Source organism: Thunnus maccoyii, chromosome 23 (genome assembly GCF_910596095.1).
Source record: "Thunnus maccoyii chromosome 23, fThuMac1.1, whole genome shotgun sequence".
In the NCBI taxonomy this organism is placed as follows: Eukaryota; Metazoa; Chordata; class Actinopteri; order Scombriformes; family Scombridae; genus Thunnus; species Thunnus maccoyii.
This window is the reverse complement of record NC_056555.1, coordinates 16,840,149-16,855,686: the sequence shown is the minus strand read 5'-3', so window position 1 is coordinate 16,855,686 and position 15,538 is coordinate 16,840,149. Positions and strand designations below refer to the sequence as shown.

The following is a 15,538-nucleotide window of genomic DNA, read 5'->3' as shown; positions in this document are numbered from 1 at the left end:
GTGTCCATAGAAATCATGTCTGCCCTTCCCTGTATCATCCCTCTGATGCCATATGGCGTCTATCTGCCTACACCATCTCTGTCTCTCACCATTTGTGTCAGTGTCTTTTAGTCTCTTGACTTATTTTTGGCCACTTAAACACACACACACACATACAAAATGTATATACATTCATCGCCTACAGAAATTCACACTCATTCACGTTCCAACAGGCTTTCTGTACAGGAGCCAATGAGATCTTAGTAATTTGGTCTAACACTCCATCTGCTGGACAAATTGAATACTGCAGCTGTTTATTGAACCTGACAGTCTTTTTGACATCACTGTAAACAGCATTACCAAGACTGAGTGCAGCAACAGCATGAAAAAAAACCACCATTAGCACCAACAACATCAGCACTAAAAACAAAAACACAGCACCTTTTGTTTCACGTATGTGCCTGTGTTTGTGTTCACCAGGTATCGTCGTCGCCGCCCCCCTCAGCCCAGCAGGTACGCACCCAGCAGGCGTCCACAGCCGCTGACCAGAGCGCAACGATGGCAAAGCTGTTCAGCGCTTACGACGTATGCGAGACGTCACACCATCTCCAGATCACACACCTCGACCTGCACATCTGTGACGACATCCACGCTATGGACAAAGGTAGCACACGTACAACACGCTTTCAGATACACAGAAAATGTTTTCATGGACTCAAACCTGCTCAAGTTCTGTTCCTAGAAGTCTTGTTTTCATTCATATTTCTTTGCTTATCTTTAAATTACAGATATAAGTGTGTAAAACGGTTTTCGGTTTGGAAATGTTTCACTACATAGCTTTGATTTGAGACTCTCGTTCTGTGTTTCTTCCCACTGTGCAGTGATCAATAAGAGGATAACAGGTGGAGCCATGCAGCTGTCTTTCAGCTCCATCACTCTGGACTACTATCCCTTCCACAGAGCAGGTGTGAATGCAACAGTGATGTTAATATACCTCACCATGACTTCACTGTAACTTCCCCATCTTCCTGCATCCTCACTGTAAACTCACAAAACATGTGTGCAGATTTCCAGGAAGTTCAGAAATCCTTTTACTTTCTATTTCTCCAATTTTATTCTATTTCTTCTTTTATCCCTAAAAATGTTTCCTCCTTTTTTTTTTTGTTGTCCTCTCATCACTCTTACCTGCAACGATTTTCCTACTCTCCGACCTCTCCAGGTGACAGCTGTGCTCACTGGATGCACTACAGCGAGGCCACCAAAACCAGAGAGGGCTGGGCACGGAGCCTGCTCGATGAGTTCAAGTCCAACATGGAGATGTTAAAGACCGCAGTTAGAGACCAGCAGGGTCCGGCTCCTGCTCACGGTTCCCCACAACATGGTAAACACACACACATTTAGACATATATTAAACATAGTTAGTAACTTGTTCTGGGTTTATGATTTTGATGTATCTCCTGGCACACAAAGCAGCACCGCTCCAGCATTTACGTCATCACTGTGGGTTTTCTGTCCTCCAGTGTCCCTTAGGGACGATGTGTATGGGCCTCTAGGAAGTCAGGAGAGAGCAGGAGAAGGAGTAGGGCTTAGGGAGGCAGATGGAGGACTCATAGAGTGGAGCCCACAAACACAGCCTCCGGCCCAGTGCTGCTGGTGCTTAGAGCCAGGTACCACGGTGTGTGTGCGCACAGCTTGGTGCGGTGATACACACCTTTTTGAAAGGCGCAGAGGTCTCTCAATGGAGAACTGAGTAGTCGCTCTCTTTGTCTCCCTCTCTTTGTTGTTCTGTTTTCATTTTTTATTCCTCTTTCTCTACTTCTCTTCCATCTGTCTTTCTTTCTCTCCAGGTAAGATAAACACCACCTCTTCCAGTACTTCCTTCAGTCCTCCACCTCAAAGCCCCAAGACCCAGCTGATGTCCAGCTCTGTTGTTCTCAGGATGGCTGACTTCAGCATCTACCAGGTCACTACAAACACACCGATTACCGTCTTCATGTGGGGAAACAGTGAGACTACATACATCTGATAGTTTGTGTTCTTTTGTGTGTGTTGTAGGTGTCAACAGCGGACCAGCGTCGCTCCAGCCCGAAGGCCATGATCTCCTGCAATAAGAAGTCCTTGTACCTTCCCCCAGAGATGCCGGCCATCCATGTTGAGTTCACAGAGTACTACTTTCCTGATGGAAAAGACTATCCCAGTAAGACAAGATGCATTTGCTGTATAATCAAGAAAGTACCATCAGTTTAAAAAAAAAAAAAATCTTAATCTTAATGAATAGGTCATGAGCTGTGTAACTGTTTTTATACACCAGCTCCACTGTTTTTGGCAGCGACAGAAGTCATTGGCTGCTGTGTGGCTGAGGGGACATTGATTTTCTGAAACACACTCAGTGCTCTGAATGAGGGATCACCCAATTAATTCATCTTATGGATTTCCCACAAATTCACCCCATTAGGAAACATTGTGTGAACATCCAGGGCTTTTTCTTCTCTAACTAATGAGTTTTTGCCAAGACAAGAATGAAAAACACTTTAAAAATGTTAATTTGTAAAAGTGTATACTATATATGTGATGTGATAGATTTTGTGTTTTTGTCACTATTAGACTGTATTTGAAATATTTAATTTCTTAAAGTTTGCTTTGTTTATGGTTTACTTTCAGTTTACGTTGGCTTTGAACCTTAAAGGATGAATAACACATGTTTAATTTAATTGTTTATAAAAGCATATTCTCGCCTGTTTGGATGAGAAATGTGTTCTGTATTCCAGCAAAGTGAATGTTGTCCCCCTGTCCTTCCTCTCTGTGATTTTGTTCCCTCTCAATGTGCCTTAAGGATGTGTAACACCATATCTCTTCCTGCTCCTGCAGTCCCGTGTCCCAACCTGTACGCCCAGCTGAACGCCCTGCAGCTGGTTCTGGATCCTCGCAGTCTGGTGTGGATCAACCTTTTCGCCCTCGACCTCAGGCAGAGTCTGGAGCAGTTCATGGAGATCTACAAGCTCAACGACTCGCAGAAACCGGACGAGCATGTTGACATCAAGGTTGACGGCCTCATGCTCAAGGTAAAGAGGAATGGAGAAACTTGTCTTCAGGTTTAAAGCATGCAATGTATTTTTTGGTATTTATTCACATTTCTCCCTCTCCTCTCCGGTTTCTACTCTCCTTTAGTTGGTGATTCCCACCGATCGGGACCCTTCCTGCCCCCCAGACCTGCCTCGCTCCATCTCAGTGCAGACCTCAGAAATGGTGGCCACTAACACCCGGCACCCGGCCAACTGCACCCGCTCCCACCTTGAGGCCCTGTTGCAGGCTTTCCAGGAAGAGCCCTTCTTCTCTTCCTCTTTTGCCTCATTCCCTCGTTCCTCCTCCTCTTTACCCCTGCTCCATCCCGTCTTCCAGCATCACGCTCACGAACAAGACACCAGGTTGCATGACATCTACCGGGGCCTGATCGTGCCGACGATGGGGGCGAGCGCCCTGAAGATGCCAGCCGCCACTGACTTTTGGGCGTTGCACTTTGCACAGTTCTGGGTGGATTATGAGGGCACCCGTGGAGGCAAAGGGCGGCCGCAGCCCTTTGTGGACTCCTTCCCTCTCACCGTGTGGGCCTGTCAGCCAGCGAAGCTTCTCCAGCACCAGAAGAAGCTGAGAGATGCCGCTGGATTAGGTCTACCCAGAAGCACATCTGTAGAGGCTGTCGGACGCATACAGAGGAAACGCTTACTAAAGGAGTATTACAGTACTGACAGCGCGCCGACATCATCTCACAGCAGCGATGCAACACTGCCACCCAGTAACGGACTCCATAAACCCCTCTCATTGGACAATTTGCCTTCCTCATCTCCCTCTTCTTTGGCGTCGTCGAGTAAAGACGCTGACATACATGTGTTGGTGCATGTGCAGAAACATTTAAGTGCTCAGGTATGTTTTTTGCTGATTTGTATTTTTCAAAACCACAAGTTTACTGTTGATTCATTTCCGAAGCTTGATTCCTCACAGCTCAATCGTTATAAAACACTCATAATCTCTTCAAAGATTCATCGCCACACGTTGTAATAACCACTGTTTCTGTGTGTGTGTCCACCAGGTGAGCCACCGGCAGTATGTGTTTCTGATGCATCTCCAGCGCAGCATCAAAGCCCTGCAGCAGACCTTACAGCAAGACCTGGAGGAGATGGGCTCCAAGAGAGACCGTAAGGATCCCTCCCAGCATGCCGCGGACCACCAGCCCTTCACCGTCTGCCTGGGCCTCCTGCTGAAAAGCGCAGAGGTCTCCCTGCTCCTGAAGCCCGTCACCCAGCCCGAGGGTACAAGATCTCCTCTGGGGTCAGAGCTCTCCCCCTCAGAGAGCCGAGGAACCCTGGAGCCCGGGAGCGACGCCGGAGAGGCGGCAGAGAAGGGCGAGAAAGGGGGTGACGGAGCTGGTTGCGGGGCCTGCACTGTAGACCAGCTGTTATGCGGAGAAGGCTCAGAAAGCAGAGCCACGCAGGGTCCTGCTCCCCTCATCCCCACCTCCACTTCCACCGCACGTCCCGACTCGAATCACAAAGCCTCACTGGAGGAGAGGACTTCAGCTAAGAACTCTGGGAGGAGGAGTTCAGATGAAGGGGGCGAAGTGGGAGTGGATGGGTTGGTTGGGAGCGAAGAAACGGGAGCCGGACTAGACTCCAAACCCCAGGCGAGTGACACGCTGTCTGACCCACTCTGCACCAAAGACTGGAGTGACAAGGACAAGGCTGCAGCTGGCAAGATGCCTCAGTCAATATCCAGGTTTGTCACTCAAAAAGGCTTTTTTATACTACAACGCAATTTACTCTGAGCTCAGTACATTGTCTTAACTTAATGTTAAAGGGAAATTTGTGCATTTTATACATATTTGATCTTATTTCAATGTTTTTTTGCTGCCATTTTCTATCAGTGATAAGAACATCACACCCACAAAGTTAATTTCTGATGCAACAACGCAACATGTTTTTAAGACACTTCCAGGTTAGCCAAACTTATTTTACAGTGAGAACAGCAGGTGAACAGTAAGGTTACTAACCAAACTGTCTGGTGTGAACATCTCTCACAGTTTACAGAATCACTTCCTGGTGCAACTTTGACCTTCTGCACTTGCCATAGTTTTGAGCACACAGTTGATGCAATGAAGGATCATTACGGTTATTTAGGGGATGTTCACTTTTGATGTTACCGTGTTTCCAGAATTCAGCAATTACTTTTAGTGAATAGAAATGATGGTCAAGACTACAATATTAAGTTGTAATAAATGGATTTTTCCTTGAAGTCAATAATCTAACACAAGGTCATCAACACATGTAGACTTTTATAAATACCAAATTATCAGGTGTAAAAAGAAAAAAGTGTTTAATATTTTAAAATTTTGATTGTTTTCAGCACCTTTCAAGCTTGATTTGTTCTCTACTTCATAATTAATCAAAAGTAAATCATATGTAACAGTTTTTCCCTCTGTACTTTTCTGTGGTTAATCTACATGATGAATCTAATGAATGAACCTCTTTCTCTAATTTAATCTGTCAACATCCTTGAACACAAGAGCTGTGTGTTGAACTCCCATATGAGAGTGTTTGTCAGTATGGATGTTCAGTCCTCTGACTTCACGTGTGTCATTTTAAATGTTGGCGGTCCCCAAACTGCCGTGTCCTCTGCCACGTGTGTGTTTTCTCATCTACTGTCTGTCAACAACACTGTGTGTATATGTTCGTCATTTCCTAACTCATTCTGCTACTTTCTTGGCCTATTTGACCTTTGCTGTGACCTATGCGAGGTGTGTGTGTGTGTGTGTGTGTGTTTTCTCTCTACCAAGGAAAGGAAGTTTGTCTGTCGTTTCTGATCTCCTCAGCTCCTCAAACTCCAGCAGATCCACCTCCCTTTATTCCATGTCCAACATGTAAGGCACTGGATCTGTGACTAGCTGTACTAATAATGAGTGTGTGTGTGTAAATGTGTATGTTAATATATGTTTGTGCGTGTCCTCCTTCTTCTCGTGACCCTTGGGTGAATACATATCAGTACTAATGTATGCGTGGATCCCCTGTGGGCATGCATTTGCATGCGTGCATGTCTTTGATATGTCTGTATGTATTAATTAAATAGGCGTTCTCTGTGTTTGGTGCTTACCTGTTGACTCGTGGTGACGGTAGAAGTGAAACAGGGAGCCCCTTGTTTGTGACGGTTCTTTTTTTCAGCCTTGTGTTCTCGCTCTTTTGGGAGCTACTTTGATTTTGTTCGTTGTGATTTTTTTTTTTTTTTTTTTTAGATTGTTGCTGACGCTTGGGAGGATAGCACACTTGGTTCTTACATGACCTTAAACAACACCACACAAAGGACTGAAGCGATATTTAATTCATGACTTGTCGAGTAAGCTCTGCCAGCTTTCTAAAGCGCAGTGGTCTCGGCTCAGTGTTGGCATAAAAACAAAATTCCTCTCAGAAGCACTGAACATTTTTCTCTTCTCTTTTTGCCTCTTTAAATGAAACAATCAGTCAATCAGTGTCTCAGTTAATTAATCAGTCATAAACACGTTATTTAAAGACAGTGGACAGTGTTGCTTTTTTTTTAACTTCTGCTACCTTCTCTTCACCATCTGACCCCAAAACAATGTGTGTGTATTGTAGTGGTCGTTTGATGAGGGACCGCTCCCAGTCCAGTTTCTCCGTTTCCTATAAGAACATGAAGAAGAGCCCGTCCCTGCAGTCCCTGGACAACATCTCCATAGACAGCTACCTGATGGAGGACGGAGACACCTACAGCCTGTTGGAGCGAGGTGAAAGAAACACACACACAAAAATTCACACATACACACTATTAAAGGAGAGGTTCAAGTCTGTCTTATCACAACAGTCAGGTGCTCAAATGAACATTGAAACAGGTTTTGCTCGCTGTAATCGTTCCTCCTGTTCATATTGACCATTAGAGGGGCGCTTGGCACTAAAAAGACAGTAACCTTGAAAGATATTGACTTGATTTGACTAATTTGGACAGCTGAAGCTTCATATTAGCTTTAAATAAACTTTAAAATTATTTTTCTATGGATTGTGTGGATTTTGTCCCCCATCACTGACATTGTAAGTGCATCAGGAGCAGCAAGAAAACAGCAAGAAAAACATGTGTTAGTGTTAATTTGGGCATCTGACTATTGGTTTTGGTTCAGACTAGAAAAAATGTGAATCTATCCTTTAAATATATTTTTCAACAGCAGTCTCCTCCAGCTGCTGAGTAGCTGCTCTTTATCTTATCTTGACCTCTGACCTCCATGCGTAGAGGGGTGATGCAAAAGACGTTTCCCCACAGGGATCAAGAAATTATCATCACTGTACTGTTCATGTACTTGAAGGTTACTGTTTCTACCAGAAGGTGGCAGCATTGTGCTGAGAAGCTGGAACTGTACAATGAAAACGTGTTGATAAAGTCAGTTAATTTATAAAACACAATGTTAAATTTGTCTCTGTATGATTCACGTTTTCGTGCTGCACAGATGACGTGTCCATCTCGGGATTTAAGGACGTCATCAGCGAGCAAAGCGCCACGGAGAGCGCCACCGAGGCTGCGACTGGTCAGGAGCAGGAAGGAGGCGTGTCCCCAGACACAGTCAGCGCCACCTCACAGAGCATTGACGAGCCCACCAAAGATATAGTAAGATGCCAAAAACTGGAGGTCTAACATAGTAATTTCTCTGATCTACATTCAAAATATCTTTAAAAAAATACAGAAAAACACTTATTACTGAAAGATGCTGATGACCATAAACATCCTGATTGTTTTTGTGTGTGTTTGCCTCCCCTCTAGGTGTCGGTGCTTGTGTTGAAGGTGCAGTCGGTGTGTGTGGGCATGGAGGTGCTGGGCGAGAGCACGGCCGTGGCTTTGGAGGTGGGCCGGGTCACACCCAGCCAGCTGGGCAACGTCAGCCTCAGACAGTACCTCAGCAACCGCAGCCTGGGTAAGAAGAAGTCTACACGCATGTTTTATCATGCTCTGCATGAAACATGCTTTTTTATTTGAGCTCTGATTCAATCCAGTTCAGTTATAATATCATTTAGTTACATTTGACTTTTTGTGCATGGTTGCTAATATGGACTCACATTTTAACTTGTGTTAAATATCAAAGTATTTAACATGAATCATTGCCACACTAATCTGAAACAGTGCTATAAATACACGATCACAAGAACAACAGAAGAGATTCTTTGCATTACATTTCATATTGTGAGCTGACAGCTGAAACCTGTTTGATTGCTAAAACAAAAAACTTTTCTCAAAATGATGATGGAACGAGAGAAAAACAAATAGGAGTCAAATGTGTTGATCCCCTTCCATAGAGCATAACAAAAACTTGTAACGGCTAGAGAGGGGACTGCAGAGTCAAGAAGTAACATCCTCCAGACAACAAGAAGGCAACAGAAGATTTAAGCACACAAGTAGGGCAGCTACCAGACAAGACGGAGCAGCAGGGGAATGACTTTACTGTGTTTTTGTGGATTTAGATTAAAGCCAAACACATAGCCAACTTCCTACTGATTATTTTTAGGTCATCTGTTATGACATTCTGCCTTATTTAACAGAATAAAGTGACAAACCCCACAATGAGAGAGAGAGAGAGAGAGAGAGAGAGAGAGGAAGGAAGGACGTGTTGTAAAGGTCCCAGACCAGACTCAAACCTGGAAGTGGAGTTTTGACAGCTGCAGCAACATCAGGATGTTCCTACTTCACCCAGAATAGACACAAGCAGACTGATGAGATGAGAGTCTGTGTGTGGCATCGGTCCTAATCCTCAATTATAGAGAGAGAGAGAGACATACACACACACACACGGAGCACTTTTACACACTAACACAGGCACCCCCCCCCCCCCCTCCCTCCTTTTATTTACCTTGCCATAACTCCCCACAGGTATGGTGTGTTCAGTACCAATACCTGCTCAAAGCAGCCAAGGTAACTGCTGTGTGTTAACTCGCCATCTGTAAATTAACATGCATGCTTGCCTCTGTGTGTCTACCTCCATGTGTGTGCGTGTGCGTATGTGTGTGTGTGTGTGCAGGGCTTTCCCACAAGGATATGGAGTAACCAGCCACTATTCCATAATACACACTGATCTTAATTATTGCATATTTTAATGAGTTCAATTGTAAACATGTAGTGAATTATTGTAAAGGAGAATGAGGCTTCTTCTGTAAATAGCTGTTAATATGTAAAATCACGCCTATTCATGAATGATCAAAACTTTTCAAATGAATAATCATTAAAATTATTATTTTTTATTTATTTATTGACCTTCACTGTAAGGTTTATCAAGATATGTCATAATGATAGTTAATGTGTTGTTTTACTAGAAACTTCAATTCAATGAAAATAAACAAGGTTATTTTTATGTGGGACGTGTTTTTAATCCTACGTCTTATCTAGCCTGTGTATTGGTTTTAAATGAAATTATTCATAAAATAAACCTAAGCCAAAAATAACACTAAAATAACAAAACATCTGACTCGAATCATGTGAATCTACTGAATCAACTTCTAGTCGTCTAGTAGTCGTTACTTTGACAGCATTTCCTGTTTTAGTGTGTGTTGGCAATGCGTCTTAGAGACAACTCTGCTGTTAAAAGCAAACACAATATAAACAAATATAATTTTTTTTTGTTCATTCATTAAGCTCTGGAAATTGCGGGGCTTTCAGTGGAGTTTTTTTTTTTTACTGCGCAATCATCAAGTTGTTCCCACGGGTGTTTTCCGAAGTAGCTCGTCTAATGAGGATGTCCCCCGTCTGTGCAATCAGTGCAGTTCTTAATGTGTTTTGTCATCAATTATTTCGCTAATATTTGTCGAACGCTGAAGACGACTCTCTGCTCTCTACTCAGCAGGACGTTCGTATAGAGCATGCGGGAGCTGATACAGACAGACAAGACACGTTTCTCCGTCATCGTGCTCGCTTTGTTTTGAAGCGGAGGCTACTGGTGGTAAATGTACACGCGTTGCGAATCGCAAGGATCAAAAATTAATACAATAAAGTAGTCAGCTGGACTTAAATGAGTAGTCGGCTGTTTGGCCGGCAGCCGGTGCTTATAGAAAGCTCTGGTATGTGTGTGTGTGTATGTGTGTGCGCATTTGTGTGAGACTTTTCTCCCAAGTTGTCAAATCTCATTTCCAGACTCAGGACTTTGGCATGTACTGCAGATGCACTTGGATGCAGTGTGTTGGATTGCAACTGATCGCATGAAGCGTGTGTTTGACTGCTCATTTTTCAGCAGCAGGGTGTGTTTATGTGACATTGAGATCTCTCTCTCTCTGTATGTGTGTGTGTGTGTGTGTGTGTGTGTGTGTGTGTGTGTGTGTGTGTGTAGCACTTACAAGAGGGTACATTTGACAGTAATGGAGTGAGTGGTCCCATTATTTGCAACATTAGGCCCACAACCTTAAAAATGTGTGTGTGTGAGATTCAAATTAACTGCTGCTATTTGCGCAGACGAGTGTTAACCCCTAATCTTCCCATTCTCTTCTCCTCTGCCTAATTTGCTCTCTCTCTCTCTCTCTCTCTCTCTCTCTCTTGCTGTCTGTCTCCCCCCTTTTTTCTCCCCCCCCCCCCCACCTTCCTCATCTCTCCACTGCAGCAGACTTTGCAGTTTCAGTCCAGTGATTCAGGCAATGAGAGAAACGCCAGCTTTACCCCTCGCTACCTCTCATCCTCCTCCTCCTCCTCCTATCTCACAAGAGCAATCCCTCCTCCTTCCTTTTCTTTCTCTTTTCCACCACCTTTTCCTCCTCACTCTTCTTTCACCCTTCCCTCGAGCCTCTACTCCATCTTCTTACTAATCCTCTGTCATTTAACCCTCCCTCCCCCCTCTCTCCGCTCCACCTTTCTTTCCCTTCATCTCTCTCCCCTCTCTAGGCTATCTTTTCTTTCCCCTCCCTGTCTTATCACAGTCACTCAGTCCTTCGCTGCTGGCCCCCGTCTCTCCTCCTCTTTTTCTCTCTCTCCCTCTCCTTACCCCATCTCTTCTTTTTCCTCTCTCTCTCTCTCTCCATTCGTCTCGACCCAGCCTCTCAGGATTGAGAGAGAATATGTCATTTTATCTGAGAAAAGCTGACACCATTGTGTGAATGTGTTTGCTGGTCCTGCAATCGCTCTTTATGGTATTAACCCTCTCCTGACTTCCCTTCAGAGAGCATATTTAAAGGGATGTGACGCACTTCTTCTCACTGTCATAATGAAAAGCTTTTTTTTTTTTTTTAAGTGGTCATTTTCATGCCTTGCTGAGTGTTTCACAATTACTGCAACTGTGACTCGTGGTGTCTCTCGCCTGTTCAAAAAAAGACGTGCCTGTAATTGTGTGCTTGCCAGCTGAATTAGCTCATGTCTATAAAGTGGTGAAGTTTGTGTTTTAAAAGAGGGTTTTAATGACCTTCCAACTTCTACTTTCATCAGTTCCTGTTTTTCCTCTCGCTCTCTATCCTCACTTTTCCACCTCCTCTACCTCTTTTATCAATACAAGGAATCATATCATTGCATTTTAGGGTTTCTGAGCGTTAAACTCAGGTCATTCAGGGGTGAAACTCCTTTTTTTTTATACTAGTGTACTGTTATCTTTTTCACAGTTTCAGCTCTTAGTTTTGTCTATTTCATAACAGCAAGTCAAAATGTTTCAGTGGTGAAAACTTTGCTTTGAATCTTCAATACTTGAGGTGGGAGTTTCCACTGAAACCTCTAATCCCTAGTCCTCAGAAATAATTAAACATCACTGCTGCGAAGAGCCCGTGGGATTGTACAAAATCTAGACTTTTTTTTTTTTTTTTTCAGTCTCCTCCAGCCCACTTTTTTTTTAATTCCTTCCCGCTTCTCTTTTTTTTTTTTTCCAGCTCAGTTTGCTTTTAGTTAGTTTCCAACTTTCTCTCCCACTTCTCTGTCTGATATTCTGCTACTGCTGTCTTTTCCTTCATCCCACCTCTTCCTTCAACATAGTTTAAACCTGGCATTAACATGCACCCTGGGCAAAAATAAAATGAGATCTAGGTATAAATGTATTCATTATGGCCTGATTATGACCTTATTTAAAGGTTTTTTGAACTGTATTCGACACATTTTAAGAAGTAATGCGTCTTTATTGGCAATTGGAACTTTAAAGTTGCAGTGAAATGACAGTTAGCGTCTGTAATGTAGCGTATTTCAGAGTGAGGTTTAGTTACATGAGGCATTTAAATAAAATCCTTCAGATTCGATTAGATCACTTAAATGTGGGAGAGGCCCGTTATAAAAATGTTAGCCCCCATCCACACCTCCCCTCCCTGTGTTAGAGCAGGAGGAGGAGGAGGAGGAGGAGGAGGGAGGAATAAATAAATTAGGCCGAAGATATCCTATTAAGATATTGTTCTGCTAGCAGTGAAGTGCAGTTTTATACGATGGGTGGGGTCAGTTAGTCATGCCGAATTACATCTAATTGGATAAATTTATGTACAGTTACACACCCTGAGTGCAGGATGAGTCATTAAAAATTGTTTAAAAATACTACAAATATATTTTTGACATATATTTGGCATATAACAAGAGTATATTTCACAGGAAAGATTATGCAAATACTTTATATTTTTCTTTAAGACAGTTTTAAGACAGTCAAACATGTAAAATCACTGCCAGAATGTAAATTAGAACAAGACAGACGATTACAGTTAGATTCAAAGTCTGCAAGTTATTTCAATTAATCTCAGATTGTGTGCATTTTAATGTCCGGTGTAAATATAATCGAACTGATCATATTTGTACACGCTCATCTACGTAACACCGGGAATAACAGCAGCCTCCGTCTCTTCCTCACAGCCGGCGGCGAGATCAGCTCTGCGTCCGTCAAAGGCCTCCACAGTCCGGAGGTGCGGGCTCGGCTGGAGAGCGGTCCCTGCGCCGCCGCCCATTCCCCGCTGGCTGAGCGCAACGGCTTCCTGCAGCTGCGTCTCCACGGCTACCAAGCAAGCTTCCTGATGTCCACGCTGCGCAACCTGGCCCACTTCCTGGAGGACGACTCGGCGCCGCAGGTCCTGCCCATGGAGATCAGCGTCAGGGACACACACATCAACTTAAAGGTGAAATTCCCAGATGTTTCCAGCGGTGTGTATTTCCAGCTCGTTGCATTCAGAGTTCTGTTTTACCCTGAGGTTACTGTTGCAGAGCTACACCTGCAAGATTTCAGCAGGATATTTGTCCTATTGTGTTAGAGTAATAGACCCCATAACTCACTGTCATACAGTGCAGCAGCTTCTATAACCAAGTTAAATATTTTGAACCATGGCCTAATTGGAATTTGGATTTGAACTGAATGTTTAATGACATAGAAAGGCCTTTCTGCCTTCTCTCTTGGGTTCCTTCACGTGTGAGTAGATTTGCTGTGGAACTGATGTGGGAAGCTGGATGTGAATAATTTCTCTCTCTCTCACACACATACACACCCCGAAGCGTATTCTACTTCTACACACAACATGTACTGTGTCTCTCCTGCAGGATGACGGTCCCCGTGACAATCCCTCCGACTCCGAGCCGTCGCCGATCACCCTGCACGTGGACAGTCTGGTCATACACAGAAGAGACGATGGGTCCTTTTCCATAGGAGGTGAGAAAAACACACACACGTTTCCACCTCCACTTCACCGCTGATTCACTGCAGTTATATAACATGTCCTATTAAACGCTTTTAAGTCCACGCTTGATACATCCACACCTCCCAAATTACTTTCTGTTGTCTCTTCCTCCACTCAGTGGACGGTGCAGCCGAGGCCAAACCTGGGAAAGAGGGCACGTTGATTGACAGCTCTCTGAGTCCAGTCCCTGAGGCTGCGGGCGGCATTGCAAAGGCCACGCAAACCCAAGCCCCGCCCACCACCCCGCCTCCATCCTCCAGAGAAAAGGTGAGGCGGACGCCAAAAAACCTCGGTGCTGCAGCAGAATAAAGTAGTAGACTAAGAGTTTAGTGAGATGCATCTTCCTCTTATTCTTCTTCTTCTTCTTCTCGTCTTTTCCTCCTACAAAGATAAACCGCTGAACAAGAATGACTGATTATTCTGGAGGCTGATATGAAGATGTAATGCCAGATTTTGGTTTTGCCAAAGCTATTCCAGTTCCGTGCTTGGCTTCAGTTTATTTTACAGTGGGAGTGATATTTATCAATTTATGTAAAATACAAGTGTTACGCTCTCAAATGGAATATTGATACAGTTACATAATACTCTTTAAGGCCAACAAGTCGTCCAATCTTACTGACATAACAGATCGACAGAAATCATTGACTTCCAAAACAACCCATTTGAGTGTTTTTTTTTGATTTGCCACATCAACAGTTGAAGTTTGGTTTGATTTAGGCTTATATAACTACTGAGACGCAGGGTTCTCTGGTGGCAAAGTTGGACGATTTGTACTCTCAACTATCCACCTCACCTCCTCCTCCTCCTCACGAGGTTTTTGCAACACAAAAGCAAGAAAAAACAGCACAAAAGCTCGTCCCCTTACTTCTGCTTTTGCTTCTCAGAGACAACAGTTTGCACGACCACAAGTACATAACAAAGAGTCGTTTTTTAAGTGTTTTTTTGGGGTGAGTCTATTTAATATAGCCTCAGTGCCGTCTCATAAAGCTGACATGTGGTGTCCTGTTTTCTCCCACTCAACAATATTTTAATTGATTCTTAAATAGGAAAACAAAGTACATGTCAAGTTTACATGTCCAGTCCATGGAAGAGGAGTGCCCACCTCCCCACCCCTCTCTAGCCCCGTCTCCAAGCTGGCATACCATATATAAAGGGTACTTTATCATATCCTGGTCCCATCAGAACCAGTATGGAGAAGCTGTTTCTTATTATAAGCAATTGTGTCCTCACAAAGCTGACTTCACGGAGCAATACAGGAAAAAGTTGGAAGTCAAGGTTTTATATGTAGACGAAGGGATTTTGAAATAGATGTATAGTACAGACACAAACACACACTTGAAAAGTGACGGAATAAACCTTTAGTTTGGCTGAAGATCCTGAAAGTATTTCAGGAAAGGTCCCCACATTTTTTTGGAACTTTTTGTTTGAGTTACAAACTTTCTTTTGTATAAACCTTTTTGAGATTTAGACAGGAGGTAATGTCCCCGAGCCAGTGTCCTTTTTTTCAAATATGATTTATTATTTGATCCAGGATTGGAAAGTTCATGTTTGACATGACTGGAAATTTTCTGGAGCTTTCGGCTTCAGTTGTTACGTGACCAAATTTCCTGATAATACCTGAACCATCTCTGGAAAATGTCCATTAAGAGTTATTTCTTTTATGCCACTAACACACATAAACACACACTGACTCCACCCTGCGGGCCCTTTTTTTCATTATTTATTTTACAGATGCTGATCGAGGAGAACGAATGTTTGAAAGTGGAGCTGTCCCGAGCCAAGATGGCACTGGCCGAGGCTCAGATGGAGAAGGACTCGCTGCTGCACCGCATAAAGAACCTCAAATTCAACACCAGCTAGGCTCTGCTCACTCTTCCCAGCGAGCCGGTCGCTCAGCCTCCCCTCCCTCCCCCCTCCCCCCC

General features: G+C 43.8%; 1 protein-coding gene across 5 annotated transcripts in view; it reads left to right on the top strand.

The window, feature by feature from the left end:
• uhrf1bp1l (UHRF1 binding protein 1-like) overlaps positions 1-15,538 on the top strand; it is a 36,202-nt gene extending 20,664 nt beyond the window's left edge. Inside the window, exons 8-25 of one of the 5 annotated variants that reach the window (XM_042403242.1) lie at positions 460-643; positions 861-944; positions 1,199-1,360; positions 1,500-1,646; positions 1,827-1,942; positions 2,035-2,176; positions 2,848-3,041; positions 3,148-3,900; positions 4,067-4,749; positions 5,807-5,890; positions 6,618-6,766; positions 7,478-7,635; positions 7,789-7,939; positions 8,890-8,931; positions 12,805-13,064; positions 13,480-13,588; positions 13,735-13,883; positions 15,348-15,538. In XM_042403242.1, the coding sequence (XP_042259176.1) occupies positions 460-643; positions 861-944; positions 1,199-1,360; positions 1,500-1,646; positions 1,827-1,942; positions 2,035-2,176; positions 2,848-3,041; positions 3,148-3,900; positions 4,067-4,749; positions 5,807-5,890; positions 6,618-6,766; positions 7,478-7,635; positions 7,789-7,939; positions 8,890-8,931; positions 12,805-13,064; positions 13,480-13,588; positions 13,735-13,883; positions 15,348-15,476 (3,696 nt within the window). In that variant the 3' untranslated portion in view covers positions 15,477-15,538. Of the gene's footprint in view, positions 1-459; positions 644-860; positions 945-1,198; positions 1,361-1,499; positions 1,647-1,826; positions 1,943-2,034; positions 2,177-2,847; positions 3,042-3,147; positions 3,901-4,066; positions 4,750-5,806; positions 5,891-6,617; positions 6,767-7,477; positions 7,636-7,788; positions 7,940-8,318; positions 8,418-8,561; positions 8,858-8,889; positions 8,932-12,804; positions 13,065-13,479; positions 13,589-13,734; positions 13,884-15,347 lie in introns of those variants that run through there. The other 4 variants (XM_042403240.1, XM_042403241.1, XR_006093909.1 and 1 more) reach the window with 4 other exon arrangements.